The sequence below is a fragment of the Stylophora pistillata genome, chromosome 7 (genome assembly GCF_964205215.1).
Source record: "Stylophora pistillata chromosome 7, jaStyPist1.2, whole genome shotgun sequence".
NCBI classification, from domain to species: Eukaryota; Metazoa; Cnidaria; class Anthozoa; order Scleractinia; family Pocilloporidae; genus Stylophora; species Stylophora pistillata.
The window spans coordinates 3,176,534-3,192,781 of NC_142525.1; the positions used below are offsets into that span (position 1 = coordinate 3,176,534).

At 37.8% G+C, this 16,248-nt stretch overlaps 3 protein-coding genes across 11 annotated transcripts in view; 1 reads left to right on the forward strand and 2 right to left on the reverse strand.

The window, feature by feature from the left end:
• LOC148726182 (uncharacterized) overlaps window positions 1-16,248 on the forward strand; it is a 60,371-nt gene that overhangs the window by 14,576 nt on the left and 29,547 nt on the right. The window lies entirely within an intron of this gene.
• LOC111342965 (uncharacterized) lies at window positions 103-13,140 on the reverse strand. 5 transcript variants are annotated; one of them, XM_088729110.1, is made up of 22 exons: window positions 12,678-12,877; window positions 12,540-12,601; window positions 11,881-12,397; window positions 11,413-11,529; window positions 11,272-11,335; window positions 10,288-11,037; window positions 10,139-10,205; window positions 9,390-9,942; window positions 9,187-9,303; window positions 9,037-9,096; window positions 7,673-8,762; window positions 7,470-7,586; window positions 7,045-7,110; window positions 6,075-6,605; window positions 5,859-5,987; window positions 5,715-5,778; window positions 4,540-5,342; window positions 4,067-4,124; window positions 2,135-3,763; window positions 1,909-2,031; window positions 466-526; window positions 103-201 (listed from the first exon to the last, which is right to left on the reverse strand). In XM_088729110.1, the coding sequence occupies exons 14-16, from the start codon at window positions 6,187-6,189 to the stop codon at window positions 5,717-5,719; spliced, it is 306 nt and encodes a 101-aa protein (XP_088585236.1). In that variant the 5' UTR covers window positions 6,190-6,605; window positions 7,045-7,110; window positions 7,470-7,586; window positions 7,673-8,762; window positions 9,037-9,096; window positions 9,187-9,303; window positions 9,390-9,942; window positions 10,139-10,205; window positions 10,288-11,037; window positions 11,272-11,335; window positions 11,413-11,529; window positions 11,881-12,397; window positions 12,540-12,601; window positions 12,678-12,877; the 3' UTR covers window positions 103-201; window positions 466-526; window positions 1,909-2,031; window positions 2,135-3,763; window positions 4,067-4,124; window positions 4,540-5,342; window positions 5,715-5,716. The 5 variants fall into 5 exon arrangements, with proteins under 5 accessions (XP_088585236.1, XP_088585235.1, XP_088585232.1 ...); XM_088729109.1 differs by lacking the exons at window positions 11,881-12,397; window positions 12,540-12,601; window positions 12,678-12,877 and adding an exon at window positions 11,616-11,866; XM_088729106.1 differs by lacking the exons at window positions 103-201; window positions 466-526; window positions 1,909-2,031; ... (11 more) ...; window positions 9,390-9,942; window positions 10,139-10,205 and adding an exon at window positions 12,891-13,140 and having other exon boundaries at window positions 10,905-11,037; window positions 11,906-12,397; window positions 12,678-12,809.
• Window positions 13,239-14,820, reverse strand: LOC148726186 (uncharacterized). 2 transcript variants are annotated; one of them, XM_088729116.1, is made up of 3 exons: window positions 13,891-14,716; window positions 13,612-13,821; window positions 13,239-13,360 (listed from the first exon to the last, which is right to left on the reverse strand). In XM_088729116.1, the coding sequence occupies exons 1-2, from the start codon at window positions 13,988-13,990 to the stop codon at window positions 13,625-13,627; spliced, it is 297 nt and encodes a 98-aa protein (XP_088585242.1). In that variant the 5' UTR covers window positions 13,991-14,716; the 3' UTR covers window positions 13,239-13,360; window positions 13,612-13,624. The 2 variants fall into 2 exon arrangements, with proteins under 2 accessions (XP_088585242.1, XP_088585243.1); XM_088729117.1 differs by lacking the exon at window positions 13,239-13,360 and having other exon boundaries at window positions 13,611-13,821; window positions 13,891-14,820.

Sequence of the window (16,248 nt, forward strand, 5' to 3'; positions counted from 1 at the left end):
TTAAAAAAAGATAGTATTACTGATGTGCATTAACTATCTCTCTCGCGCGTTGTGTTTTAGTCGTCAATAGTTGTTTAATTTTGTAGAATGATAGAGACAGTGTTATTGATACTGGGTCATGAACTTTATTTCCTTGTTTTACACTTCAAGCGTAACGTTTTAGCTAATTATAAACTTGTTGTATCAACACCGTTGAGTATTCTGAAACCAAAGCAAGAAAAGAGAACATTTATTTTCACACTAACAAACCATTGCATTTAAGGAAAACACCAATACAAGTTATTAATTTCTCGTTACGACGGTTTATCTCAGTACCTCTCAGTTTCAACCTTTAGTTAAATATCAGTTAAGTGATAAAATATTTTTACATAGTACGAAGATAGATTGAATTACCACCGTGCGTGCTAAGAGATCCTTTGCGAATATTCGTGGACTCTGTGAAGTCGAAAAAGTTTGTCCACTTACCACAACTAATAACAAACTGTTTCCACTCTCATCCCGTTAGCTCTGTTGTCAGTGGTATAGTCTGCTAAGAGGAATAAGTGTCATTTTTTCAACAAAGAAACAAACTAATATAGACACACACACAAACGGAGATAAGCAGTGGTAACCCAACTTCGTGTACCAGTTGACATACAGAAAAATAGAGATCAACTAAATCAAGTGGACTACGATTAGGAAAATTTTCTTGCAATGCAAAACAGTATTTTCATCCAAGATGAAATATCTACAGATATCTAACGATTTTTACTTCACTGTCTAGTTTTTACCAACTTTGGCCAAATAATCATTGAATACATTGGCAACAATTTTAAGTTCCATAATTAAGGAATTAATCTCCATAATCTTGCTAGTTTGTGGCTCGTTTGTGACTTGAAGTGTTCTACTAGCTTAGTAGCCTTCTATATCCCTGTGGCGATAGGTAGCTTGTGTTAAGGTATTTTTTGCAATTATAACGTTGAACTCGAATAGATTTTGGTAGAGTACCAATTATCCATGCCTTTGATGTAAGCTCTTTTTCCCTCCGAGACGGTTGCTTGACTGGTATATGTTTATCTATTGTACTCGAAATTTTTGACTAGAATGATCTCAACAAAGTGCATTTACTGGCATTAAGCTAAAACAGTTTCCCGGTCAATTAACTAAATGTCATTGATCAAGACCTACTGATCGATTTTCGAGTAATATTCTCCTGAATATTTCAACAGTGCAAGGCATTATTGTAAATTTATGAAAAATTCGAAAATTAGATAGGTAATCTGTAAGATCTTGTACTATGTCACCACTGATGGTAAAGTGCCTTACTGAATTGAAAATCTAATCAATCTATGTTGCTAAATGGTTTGTGTTTCTTTCTGGTTGCAATACACGAGGCTGGAAAGTGTATGTAGGCAAAGCATTGGTGAAACTATTATTAAAAAATAGAATCCCATACAGAAACTGATGTAAAGAATTCCACACAATAAATACGAGTAACGAACATTGTGTACTTTAATCCATCAAGGCGCCAAAGTCATCGACAGTATAAATTCATGTCTCTGTCGTGAAGATAAATTATTGTTTGTATAGTAAGCAACTCTTAGAACATTGGAGAAGCTTTGCTCTGAGAGAACCTTTTTATCGTGAGAGATAAATTGTTCCGGAAAAAATGACAACAGCCCGAAATGAGAGAACCATGTTTCGTTTTGCGCTAAACCTACCACGAGGTTTTCAAGTACATATTTTGCGGTATTCCACTGAATACCAGCTTTGACACCGTTTAAAAAGGTGTATAATTCTAGGTTTCCTCGAGATCTATCGCTGCTAGATATATCAATCTTAAAAGATCTGGCTTTGGTCAGAAAGATAAACGAATATCTTGCAACTGAGAGACGACGAAAGAATTGATTCAAGTTCATCCACACGTACCTTCTGGCCCACGTCGGGTCACTTCATAACTATATCCTGAGTAGTTCGATGTAATAGTCACTGTTGGGTACCCCCACCGATTTTGTATCGGTGTGCTGCACCGTCCACCCCTTGCTCTAAAAGCTGACCGGAGCAAAATGGAGTCAGAGCGAAGTCAAACACTTTGGACATCGAGCAAAATAGGAATAGTTACATGAACCGTGTCGTGAACCAAATAGCAACTTACCTCCAGTAGTTAAATTGTAAGTAAGTACGACATCGACATAGTTGACGGGATGAAATTCTTTTTTTCGAAGAGACACTTCTTCTCGATACCGAGGCTCGTCTGGTTCATACCAAGACATGTCTTTCAGGTTTTCGTTTGTATAAATTGCGATGTTTTCAAGAAAACGTCCTCTACCGCAATGCAGATCAAACCGGAAATATCCGCTTTATTTCGTAGTCTCAGCTCCTCTTCTTCTTAATGATTGGTTCGTGTGTATGGCCTCGCTTCCATGTTCGCAAGCACGCTTCCTGCTTTGCGTCACTTTTCTTCCTCGCGCGAGAACCTCGGCTGAGAGTTTATTTACGTTTCTAAGAGAAGAATTTGTATTTGCGTTTTAAAATTGTGTGTGTGTTTTCGTAATGGCCTTTAAGCAGTTTGCGATTCGCGACTTATAAGACTTATTGGGGGGCATTGGTGTCTTCGAGCCGTCGTGAATCACACAACAAAATTAAATCTCTCCCACTTCCTTTACGCGCGAACGCGTCCAGCCGCGCGTTTCCTCTCGTGAGCTAATATTGTTATTTCCCGTTTCCTTTCTTCCTCTCTTGGATTTCTGCTTAGCAACAGACACTTAAAACTTGTTTGTCTTTATTTCTGTCCCTCACTAAATTTTCAGAAATTCTATTTCAGCTGAAAGTAATTTAACCAGCCAAGGCTTGCGTTTCGAGTGCGATCATTTTCATAATCAACATTAGGCGTGTCGCTTCATCATTTCAATCATCGTAAGCCCGCTCGTTACTTTTGATTAACACTCAGAGGCCGGAGCGAAGGCAAGCAAACAAATTGAATCTGAACAGACCACAGACCAGTACGTCGAGAAGATTCTGTTTTTGCCTCAGTAAGGTCATTTTGATTTTTTTTGATAATTTGTGGGGAATCACCGTTATGCAGCGATTCGTCGTTTCTAAGGCTTACGGAGTTGATCACGTGTTCTTGTGACAATAGTTTTTAGCAATGAACATGCAAGGAGGAACGTTTCGAGTGTTGTTTACTGCAGTCAACATAATTGTGATTTCTTAAGAACTCAGAGAAACATGTCGATGAAGTTAAACGTATAAGCCGTCTCTAGTGAGCTCTTGCAAGCTGGAAGTTCTCTTTGAGTGATACTACAAAGAAGAAAAGTACATCTCTTATTATTTTGTCCACAGCAGAAATGACTACAGTCAGAAAAAAATTTTGTATTTCCCTCATGGTAAGCGGATTGGAAGGACTGCACGAACGTGCCTACATAGTAAATCTACCTTTGCTAATACTCAATTTTGCTAAACGAATAGCGATTGAAGTGGGCCCTCTTGTCGTGAGGAAAAGTCATGTCGACTTTGTTATTCGTCTTTACTCAAAAGGAGCTAATAATTGCTTACATGCCTGCATAGTGGTTGTTCAATATCCTACGCCCATATTTCTTCACCTTATTCAGGCCAAATACAGGAACTCACACCCTTGGTTCTCAAAATCTTAAATCAGCGAAGTTACATGAAGAGTCATATTTGGTTTATGCCATGCTGAAAACTTTATTAGCCTTTCGCTTCGTTTATAATCAACAATTTCCTAGTGTTGTACAGAATGGCCTAGGCAGTGCTCTTGAACAGTCTGCAAGTGAGATGAAATAAGAAAAGAACGCATTTTAATTGCAGATAACAAACAAAGAAATTTCACGTACTATTTGCTTAAGGTAATGAAACATGGCACTACCAAGCAAAGTACTCGGTTAAACCAACGTCCTCAAGGCTTCTTTTACTAGGTCTCAATCTTAGAATTGTGTCCGCTAAGGAGCAAATTTTTAGTACTAGAATAGCTTTGAAACTAGAGTGGCCGCCATTTGCATTTGTTTGTTTGGTATGCCAGTATTTACAAAGAAAATATGATTGAGCATATTGAGTTTTACACACTTACCACAGCTAATAAGAAACAGTCGTAACTTTCGTCCAGTTATACCAATTAGTGCTATAATCTATGATGAAGATGAACAAGAAGAAGCTATTAAAATAAAATTGCTCAACAAACGATTAAAATTTTCATAAAAAATTAGTTCGAAGGTGTTCAACTGACCCTAGTTCAGACCATAAACACAATGGGAAGTTGAAAATTATCCTGTGTAATCGCGATATCTGTCGACTACGGCAGCATCACAAATGCATAACTCCCTACTAAAAGGTGAAATCAGTTAGTCTTCACTTACCTTCTTTACCATGCCGAGTGACGACATAACGATATCCGTCGTTCGATTCGAGTGTCACTTTTGTGTCTGCCCCAGAGGTTTCTGTCTTTTTTATTTGTCCGTACTTGGCTTGAAAAACTACAATTTCCAGATGTCGTGTAAGGAAATTTGAAACTTAGTGCTATGCGAAACAATTAAAGCCACTTACGTTTTCTATCGAGTTCGTACAGTAGTATAACATTTGGATTCCAATGCCAAAAGCGTCTTCCAAGGGATACTACCTCTCGTTGTCTTGGCTCATGTCCTTCATGCCCCGACATTTCCCTCAAGTGAATTGTGATTGAATGTTCGCACTTTCTCGAAGGCAACCTCTTATGCGCGGTTTGCGAATACACTGAGAGAAATCTGCTTCTCCCAGCAGGTTTGTCTAAGCTTTTGTTTGTGATGGGCGAGTTTTCAGTTTCACTTCCTCGTTCGCGCGCGCTTCTCGAGCGACGTAATTTTTATCGCACTCTTGAACTTGTGTGATTGTTTACGTTCTTGCATGGAATTAATTTCTCTTTTTCATTGACTTACAATTTTAACTCAAAACTTGTTCATTTATATCTCTAAGTTTAATTTTTTGCTCTTAAAGGCAATGCTGTCAGCTTAATAGTCATTTGTGGCGCGATCATCAAAAGCCATCTTCAGCTTGACTTGATTTTTCAATCATCTGCAACGTGCGTGTTTCGCGTGAGAGGTTATAATTATTCAGTAGGCGGAGCTATGGAAAGGAGAAAACTGACTCTGAACATGGCAAGAATGCTTTATTTTTGCTTCGCCAAGGGCATTTTAAATCTTTGAACTTGCTGAACTGATTACATTATTATAGCAACAGTTTTACCAATGCACAGACATGGAGAAACATTTCGACTATTTATGGCAATTAACATGATTTTCGTTTACGTTAGATTGGAATCAAGATCTGTCGGCTGTCTTTCTTGTCACCTGAAGTCCTTCGTGAGTGATCCTCTGAAGGAAAAGACAATTTTCATTATATTACTCCTAGCAGAAATGCCTATTTTTAACCAGATAAGTAGGATCAATTTCCTGCAAATTTATATTTGGTACAGCTATCTTCTGGATTTACCGAAAACACTCGAATTGGCGAAGCGTTGCGCGGTGAAATGGTCCCTCTTGTCGTAAGAAAAAGCCATTTCGACATGTTTCCTCTCCTCTAACAGGAGCGAATCATTGCGTACATGCTTGTAGCTTGGTTGCTCAATATCCCATGCACGTATTTCTTCGCCTTTTTCTGGCCAAATACAGAAAATTACACCCTTGGGTCTAAGAAGCAAACAAGCTTTGGCGTACAACTAGATTTTGCCTTGCCTAGCTACTTACGTTTATACTTCAACTTTTCTTCCATCGAAGTGATAGTCTCTCCCGTCCGCGTCCACGTGATATTCTTGGCGGAAAAGAACGATTTGGTGCATCAATGTTTGGCAAATAACGTTGAAAACTTCTATGATGATCGTAAATGCCTACCTCCGTTGGTATATCGCCTGACTTCTATCACGTTAGCTTTTGAAGTAACGAGTTTCAATTTGCGGTATCGCCGGCCATAATTACTCTCCATTTTATCCTCCGATACGTATCCATCACTAACTTGGAATTCTGTTGACGTTTTAAAAAGTGCCGATTTTAAGCAGATGTAGCTGCGTTTTTATCTCAAACAATTGTACAGAAAAGTATACTTCAAACCTCTTTCTGGAGTATAGAAAAGCGTTACTTCAGCAGTGTCATCTTCTATGCCTATCTGGATTACTTCGCAATATTTGCGCGCGTTTGGCTCGGGGGGATTGTATCCGTCACTCATTTTGACTAACCACGATCCTCGAGGAGATAGACGATAATTTGGTGTTGAACTGTGATGTTTTCCTCACCAAATAACCTGATTTCTCGTTATATCTCTTCTGTTTTGTCTTGTCCCGCCGCTTTACGTTTTCGAACCAGCGCGTCACGATATTTGCTTTGACTGCGCATTCTCAACTTATTAATAAGAGACCTATTTTTAGCTCCTTTTTGCGATGTTAGGGAATTTCTGACATCGAAGCCATGCAAATGATGAGACCAGGCTTTTATGTGTCGTCACAATACAAATTTTATTATTATTGTGCTGATTACGGAATTTTTATGTGTTAACATTTTCGCCGATTACAGCCTTGACTGTCCTAGGATCTTGTGATAAACTTAGTGATAAATAGATAAACAAATGGTTCCTCCAAGGAAAACCTGCAATAGAGCAAGACGTAACTGTAGATCAACTGGCGCATGTTTTAAATGAACATTAACACTCATCTAAAGTTGTAATTCATACTTTAGTAAAAAGGTAAATTTGACTGCTGCTTATGTGTGGTGCTCCTTTAAGAAGACACCTTACTCCATTGTTGAATAAAATAGTCGACGAGATAGGTTTCGCTCGTGAAAATCGCTTTCTGTGAATTGCGCAAGGAGATATAATATATATAATGTATATAATATATATAACCGTCTGACGATCGCAGTGCAAGCTGCGTGAAACTCAGAGTAATGGTGAAACGATCTTCCTGTCATTAATTTATAACCGCTATTGAAACGCTCTGCAACCCGCATCGCGCACTTTTTCACAGCCACGACTTCTCTTAGTCTGTTTAATATATAATATATACAATATATAAATGAGGTGTCTTACCTTTGAACTAGTAGTATACACGTTCTCCCTCTTTATACCAGAATCCGCCAGTGTTCAAATGATATCCTTTAGAGCGAAGAGAAAGAGAGAGAGTGAATGGGTATTATTTAGCTTTTTGGCCTCCAGTAGTTGATTTTGTCGGTCAGGTGTTTAAAGCCATAATTGGACGCGCACGAGTTAACAGCATTCGACACAACATTAATAAGTATACATCTATTTTCTCTATCTACAAGTAGTCTCAAAATCAGGGAGCATGTTTTTACAGTTACGCAGTTGATTTACGCTCGTGAAACCAGCGGATGAATCAGTAAGCTGAGTTGTCTGGAATGAACCGTTCCTAAAGAACCACGGTTTGTCTAAAAGGTGACATCGAAGGTGTATGATGAAATTTCTAAACTGAAGCATGCAGATAGAACTTTACAAACCTCCCCCTCTGTGACGAGTGATATCAAATCTGTGTCCGGTATTGGTTTCAATCGTTAGCCTTCGATCTCTTCCGTGGCGTTGAATGTGACGTATATCTCCTCCTTGCGCGGAAAATTCTGTAGAAAACAATAAAAAGAGAAATTTAATTTTATATTTATTAGATAATTTGAGGTCACACATAGCTTCATCGGATTCAACATACCTCCTCTTCCACGAGAGTCGTAGTAAAGCGTCACATCTTTGTGATGTACGAAGTTCCTTCCAATCTGAACAGTTTCTACGAATAAATTTTTTGGTTCTCTAGATTGGAAGCAAGCCATCTTAATTCTTGTTGACAAAAAACAGCTTGAGCAGCACAATCCTTCGATTTTCGAATCAAATTAGCAGAGAATCGAAGTACAGTGCTTTTATAGCATTCAGCAGTGATTGTCTAGCACTGATATTCCCCAACTTATTGTGTCATAACATATTTTTAGCTCATCTGAAAACGAAGTACCTGGTGTTCTCGTATGTTTGTCAACGTGTGCGACTTGAGAAATGTTTATTTTGCGCATTTTTAGATGGTTCTCAAAAGATTTATTTTTAGCCACTAATTAATATTTGAGATGGGTCTTTGCGGGTAGTTGCGCCATCGTGTAGCGAAATTGCAAAGAGCCAGATACTGTATCCAAACGTTACATATATGACGAAATCAGGCGTGAAATGTGATTCGAGGATGCGTGCGTAGAACAGTTCTCAATATTTCATTCACAATTGATTTTGACGCGCATGTTTTCAAACGGTTTGTCTAGTTGCTTATAACCGCTTCCATTTTCTTGCTACGATACATAAATAACTCTCGCACTTAACCATGTAGAATGGATATTTATTCAAGTTTTCCAGTTTTCCAAAAAACGCCTTCGCTAAGTTTTAAATTATAATCAGACGAGTTCAGTAACTTGTTTCCTAATAACTGCCTACATGTTACAGCAGGCTGTGCTTAAGCTGAGTTTTATGCGCGCTTCAGGGGAAAAAAAGCTCCTCAAAGGCGTCAAACGGATAGAAATTCACGACGAAATTAACCAAGACAAGCAAAAGCATATTCTAGCTCTCCTTAGATTTGTCACGTTAAGGGGCTATTGTTAGCGGATATTAATTTAGTAGCAAGGATGGTGTGTTAAAACTACTATGCGAAACAACATGGCGGCTACTTCTGTGTTGAGAGGAATCAAAACATTTGACCTCCATTGTGGACAGAACTTGATTTATCAAATTCCCAGAGTAATCAGGAATGCGAAATGTAAGTCGTCAGTCTGAAAAAGAAAAGAGCACGGGCATATTGAGAAATTGTTTTGACAGAGGATCACATATAAGTGAGAACGTTTTATAATGAAATGGATTTTGTCTGCTAGTTGCTGTCCGCTAGTTTCCGCATTCAAGAGATTTCTGAGAGGTAAGATGTTTCTTTAGAACTGAGTGATACAGATGGTGAAGTGAGCGGTTAGTATTGCTTAGGTTTAGGGTTAGGCTAAGGCTTGAAATCGGTTTTCTGTGTAGCAAGAAGGAACTACTTAAGAAGTGTCTCACCTTTCTAGTAGTATACGCGTTCTTCTTCTTCTATATCGTATCCGGGAGAGACTGTGTATTCTGCAAAAGAGAACGATGAAAATTTAGATGTGGTGTTCTTCGTAATTCACTCGGCCGAAATAATGAAAGTAAAGATCAAAAGATACGAACCTCCTTGCGCCCGAGTGATATGAAAACATTTTTCCATTTGATTAATCTTAATTTTTAGTCTGCGACCTCCTTCTACTTTTTCATCTGAAATTTTCTTTCCTCCTTCAACTTCAAATACTAAATGATAAAGAAAACAGGAGAAACATGTTTTCCAGTAATCATTGAGATCTAAAAGACCACGAAAAATCAGAATCTTTATTTACCTCCTCGCCCTTCGCTGTGGTAGACGATTTTCACGTCGTATTTTCTGTCTTGAACAAAGTGTCTTGTAACATAAACTGTTTCGGAAAATCGGTTTGTCGGTTCTAGATTGCGAAACCCGTACATCTTGGTATTTGGTTGAGTGATATTTGACCAAGGTAATAGCAGAAAAACTGAGGAAGACGACAGCGATACCTTTTCTTGGCGATGAGATGATTAGTTCGTGCATATGCAATGCGAATGCATAGCCCGCCAAAAGATTTGAATACATAACAAGTGAGGCGAGACAATAGGCAATGAGAATTTGACTTTCGATCTTCTTGTTTCAATATGTTTGCTCCAGTGTGCCAGATCATGTTTTAAGCCAGCACAGTTGAACTCCACCAAGAAAAAATATATAACAAGCTGAGTGTACAATGAGTTTACCAAACCCAATTTTTATTCACTTAAAACTTTTGAGGCGAGCGAGAACGACTTACATAACAAAACTGATACATTATACACTGTATACTAGTTGCTTCCGTCATAATAGCACAGCCATGTTCGTCAGAGAATCTGTAATGAAATAAAGGAGTTATCGATCTTCGCACAATACGAGATCTATTAGAAACGCAGCGTATTTGTCTGTGAAGAACGCCTTCTAGTAAGCGAATGAACCTCGCTGTTTATTGTGACAAGTACTATCTGATTGGGTGTGCACGTATTAGATTAAAATCTGGAGCATGAAACTATGATTTTCAGCGGGTTTTACCTAACTCATCTTGACAACTGAAGTCGCTTTGGTGTCGATATCCAGTAGCCATTTTCTATCTGGTATGCTAAAAACAAGAAAAAATATCAAAGTGCTTCTAACACGGATCTAAATGAAAAATTAAGCGCTTGCAGTAACACTGAACTTACCTCCTCTTTTAAAACGTGTGACTTTGATTAAGTGACGTCCATGGCCCATAGCAATCCATATTTCAACGAAGTCACTCTTATAATTTAGCGTATTTTGATCAGGCGGGGACATTTTTGGATTTGTTCAAGCGAAACTAAGATGGTTGATCAACATATTTACCCAGTTTATCACCAGTTGCGTATATGTTTTTCTCAAACTAGCTTATAGAAAACCAGCGTCACTTAGCTTCTGAGGGTCAGAAAAAACATTTCTCGAGCATTGTTCTCTTCTATGCCTAGTCGGATCACCTCACTATATCTGCGCTCGTGAGCCCTAAAGGGTCGTTCATGAAGCGACAAGTAGTGCTTCCTAAACCTAATCGTTTCGACCATCTGCAAATCTTAGAATCTAAATAGTGATTTAGTATAACACTTTTGAGTTTGAATACGTTAAACAAGTAAGCTTTTGTCCTCTTTCCTATATGTAGTCTTATGCGAAATGCCAAGGTGCTTGTTACAATTTGTGCCTATTTTGCCCATAGCTGTGTTGGATGAAATTTATATATTTTTATCCAATTTTGATGATGTAAGGGGATACACGTCGTTGCAATTATACAAATAAAGAGGCTAGACGTATCTGTATCTTAACAGTTTACATTTTATTTCCTTCTTGCTGATTGCTACAAAATTTATGTATTAGTTTATAACTGATTATAGAATTCGATTGACTAGTTAATATAGAGATAAATTTTTTGTTCTTCTTGGCAAAGCCTGAAATAGAAGGGGAAACAATGGATCAATTGGTGCACTTTTGTTTTACAAATAAAACATATATGATGAATTTGCTTCTGCGTCGAAACGATTTAGCTCTTCTTTATAGGTGAGATCAGTAAAGAATAACGTAACTGAACAACTTTGAGTGAATCAGTAGATTACAGTGTTTGGAGGCTTGTCAACCAATATCAGTAATTTTTGCTGCAGAGAATTAAACTGGAAGTATCTTACCTTCACAAATTTTAGCCGCATTATACCTTCAGGAACCAGTAACCGGGTGTTTGCATTACGTATTCTTTAAGATAGAATCACATGTAGTAATGTTAGGAGTAATGTTGGTATTTGAATCGAAATTCAAGAAAAGAAAAATACCTCCTCGTCGTCGACGGGTGATCTGGAAAACGTGTCCGTCGTATGTCTGAACACACAGTGTTCGTCCTCCGTTCACCTCTTGTTCACGTTGTTTCCACCCATATTCAACGGTGAATTCTAAACAAGAGAACAATTTGAGCGCGAGACCTTTTTAGTAACACCCTATTTCGCGCAAACATCGTTGAGTAACAGACTCAAATTACCTCCTCGTCCAAAACCGGGGTTATTGTAACGAATTATTACGTTAAGATAACTTCAGCCTCTTCCAACACGAACTGTTTCTGTGAAAGAGTGTATCGGTTCCCAATATTCAAACTGAGACATCTTAGTCTATTATCTACGACAATCTAATGGGTGAAAACGCAGAGAGAAAAATTTGCTGTTATCTGTTGTTTTCCGAAAATCGGCAGTGATGTATACGCAGGTAATACGATGTATCAGCAAAATTGTAATGCGCATGGCAGAAACCTGATATTTGCATCTCAGCACGCACTTATGCTCTCGATATGTTTTGTCTGCTTCTACCGACCGGCGCTCACTCCAACTTCCAGCGAACTCGCAATAATGTGTTGCTTATCTCGGATTACTCCTCAAAGTTTTTACCCCTCTATAACTCAAGTTCCAATTGAAACCAGTTTTATTTATCAGTAAGGCCCCAGTTCTCGTGGTTCTGGGTTTGTTTAGTGTTGCGTTTGTAGGGTACTTTAGATGTCAACATGACCGAAAGGCTATTTTGGGAACTGCATTGATCGTGGAGTTCGGAAGAGAGAAAACGTATTTTGATCACATACATGTTGCTGCGTTCAGTTTTGGGTGGCGAAATGTTTTGGACGCATTTACACACATGGAGAATGTTACAAAAGTGTCTTATTTATTACTGATTGGCAAGATAATCTTTCTAAGTTACATTAGTGAAAAAGTCACGAAGGAAAAATGTCGAAGGTCTTCTTAAGCATTTTCAGACATCTTGTAAAATTGATGTACTCTGCAAATGAGATAGACATACCATATTTTCATTAGAGCGTCCCAAAGACTTGCTCAGTTGAGTTAGAGCTGTCATGGCAAATTTATTGAGCATTTTTCTCGTATAAAGGTATGGCATCATATTCGCCATACTTTTCTCTTACCGTTTTTTAAAGTTCGACGTCCTTTTGACTTATCCAATATCCTTGTGACATTATATCGAACTCTAAAAAAGTGAGAGAGGTTGATTATGACACCATGTTCCTATGAACATTTTCAAAGCTCAATTTTTGTGAAATCACCTCCATCGTCCTCGTAGCGACGAACGACGATTTTCTTTCCTCTGGGTGTAACTATTGTTAACCTGTCGTAACGTCTACCATGGCTGTAGCCTTTCCTCTTCTCTGCTAGGTATCCGTTGTGAATTTCGTATCCTAAAAATATATATTTTAAGGAATGTATTGATGGAATCTAGGCCGTGATTTTGTAAGTGCGGAAACATAATCTCGCCTGACCTCCGCTTTGTGTGTGAAAGATTGTAAGTTCGGCGCCTTTATCGTCCCGCCCTATTCTCACTGCTTGACAATATTCAGACTCGTCGGAAAGGTCCGGCTCATCTGTTTCAAACCCGGCCATTTTTAAAATTAGTTCTTTGTGCAAGTCAAATGCATTGAAAATCGCTCTTGAGTACTTGCGTTGAGTCACAAGGGGTACTCGCATTTTTCGCGCTTCTGCGCACAATCCAGAAACCGTGAGCCTTCCCATTGCGTCATGGCCTATTTTTGTCCTCTGTCTCGCTTGCAAGAAAAACTAATTTTGTGCCAAAAGTATCAGCTCTCAATAAACAGAAACAACAGACATAGTTTCAAACAATCAAATCAATTTTATTATAGGAAGTTGAATTTTTAATACAAGATAAGAAATTAAAGCTGACGCTCTCTCTCCCTCGCACTCCTCGTCTTTGTCATGTTGTTGTTGAGGTTTCCTATAGTCAAGAAAAAAAAGGACTTCTTTCATAAAGAACTCAATCATTTAAAGTTTTTCTGCTTTGCTTAGTCACACTTTCTGTATTTATCGACGTAACCATCTTGCTTCTCTTCCTTGCGCAAACTTGCTGACTCATCGCGTTACTGCGTACACTTGTAGAATTTTTACTTTTGTGTAATCGTAAACCCCAGAACAGAAAGCTAAAACGACATTTACAATCGCAACTAATAGATCAACGTCTATACCTACCTTTTTACCGAGGCTAAGGGTTATCAACCCAAACCTCAGTCTGATCCATAGAAAGGCTTGGCTCGATTGTATACTTGTTTTGCATCGCTGGAACACTTGCGTCTCTTGTAATTTTGATAACACCACCTTGCGAGGCCAAAACTCGGAGTCTTTCTACACCATATCTATTGACAGGCTTTTCGAGTATAAATCCATTGTCAACATGGTATTCTGTTGAGATGAAAGCCCAGTTAAAATAGGTCTCAAAACTCTATCATTACTTTTCTGCGTAGTTCTTACCTCCTCGCGGGTTTCTGTAGATGTTAACCACTCCATGAGTGGGTATCCAGATTTTTAAGATTTCATAGCGAGAACGACCGTTCGGATCTGGTGGATTCATACTCAATATACAGCAAAATTATTCTCTTCCTTTCCAATTTTTCTACTCAGTGTTCCTCTTCGAAGCGAATAAAACTCCTTTGGGATGGGTTTTTATATGGTTGCAATTAATTGTTTAAGATTTAGCCAATCAAATGCGCGCGAAACGTCAGATAAATGGGGAAAAACCCTTTACTTAGATCTACCGCACAACTTTCGTCAGTGTCCAAAATATATGTTTCTATTTTTACTCTGCGCGCAAGAAAAATCTATGTATTGGGCCTAATTTTGTTGACCACGCAACGCAATAGCCAGAACACACGAAATGAAGGAATTATTTTTGCCTTGAAGATTTCCTTGTATCTAGTCGATTAAACTTCCTCTTGCTACTGTGAAAATCATTCATTTTCGCTAACTTCAAATGGCTTCCGAGATGAAGTTCGTTTGCATTCATTTTGCGCAGTAACAACTAAGTTGTTTCCACCTCTCACTTTAAGTCTGGCTTTGTTGTGGCTGGAAAAACTGTAGAGGGTGACATACTTTGCTTGTGAAAAGAATAAAGGATATCTTGTTTATTGCTGTCAGTCAATCTGACCTCGTTCTGTCACACAACGGTGATGGTTTTTACTTTGAAATGGTTTCCATTGTCATCGTAAAACATATCTATAGCTTACCTAGTGATATAGCTGAACCTCCAAAGCCATGTTATCAATGTATGCTGTGATAAAGGATTTTTCAACTATTTACGACACACAAGAAACATTTAGCAATTAATTATTTCACTACAATGCATTCATCTTTTGGATCGCAACAGTTTAGGTGCAATTTTTGTCGGTAATAGTTTAGTTTAGTTTATTGAGATTTTCCACTGAAAAATACAATTTACAAGTAAATACATGAACAGAGACACGCAATAAATAAACAAAAATATAATGGCAGGAGAAAAATACAGGGCGAGCCCAACTGACATTTGTCCCCTTACAAAATACAAAGAATAGAAAAATATAGGTTACATATGCACTTATGTGCTTAGTCTATAGAATAAAATAATTTGCCGACCGACTGCAACACTTAGTTAGGGCGGAGTATAAAGCGTGAGCTTTTCTGTATAAAACCGTTTAATTAAGGCTTTAAAGTTATGTAAAGAGCTCGCGTGCTTAATGTTGCTCGGTAAATCGTTCCATAATTTAATAGAATAGTGCACAGCTCCTAAGACATCAAGACACCTTGGGTTCCGATTGTTTTGTTGATAACTCTATATTCAAGTTATCTCGTAATAATTTCGTCATTTTAGCAACTAAAATTCTTTACAGAAGTTCATTTTAGGTGCATTTTTTGTTGCTGACAGAACATTCTACAGCTTTAAGAAACCAAGACTCCCTAAGTCCCGATTGTTTTGTTTATAACTATGTGTTCCTGTTATTTCGACCTAAAGTCGTCATATTGTTGAGCATCTCAAATACTTTACAGTACAGTATTTAGTCAATGGGAAGTTCGCAGCTTAGTCCTACAGAATCGAACATTACTTCCGCATGAAGGATGAATTTTATTTTATCTTGGAAACTTACTAGTGGATGTGTCAGATATATATGTGGTCAAAATATCGTCCTCTTGAATTGCTAAATACAATTGAAAGTTCCCACTGTAGAGATGCAATATTTGAAACATTAAGCTAAACAAAAATGAACAGGAATTTCTGCAGAGAACACTTTGTACGTTCTCATGTCTTATATACAGTAAACTTCTCCCTTCCAAAATTGCTAAATGTAATTAACATTGCCCACCATAGATGCGATATTTATTTTGCATTAAGCTGTACAATAATTAACAGGAATTTCGGCAGAGAACATTTTGTACGTTCTCATGTCTCATATACGTAAACATCTTCTCTTCATACAATTTACAGTGCACACTGTAGAGCTGCAATATTTATTACATTTAGCTATACAGAAATAAACAGGAACTTCTACAGTAAAAATTTTGTACGTTCTCATGTCTTATATATAGTATACATCTTCCTCCTATGTAATTTATAGTGTACACTGTAGGGATGCAATATTTATAACATAAAGCTATACAAAAATAAACAGAAATTTCAGCAAAGAACATCTTGTACGTTCTCGTGTCTTATACGCAGTAAACATCTCCCTCCCTAAATTGCTAAATGAAATTTAGAGTGCACACTAAAGAGATGAAATATTCATTTTATTAAGTTAAACGAAAATAAACGGGAATTTTTGCAGAGAACATTTTGTACGTTCTCATGTCTTATACAAAGTA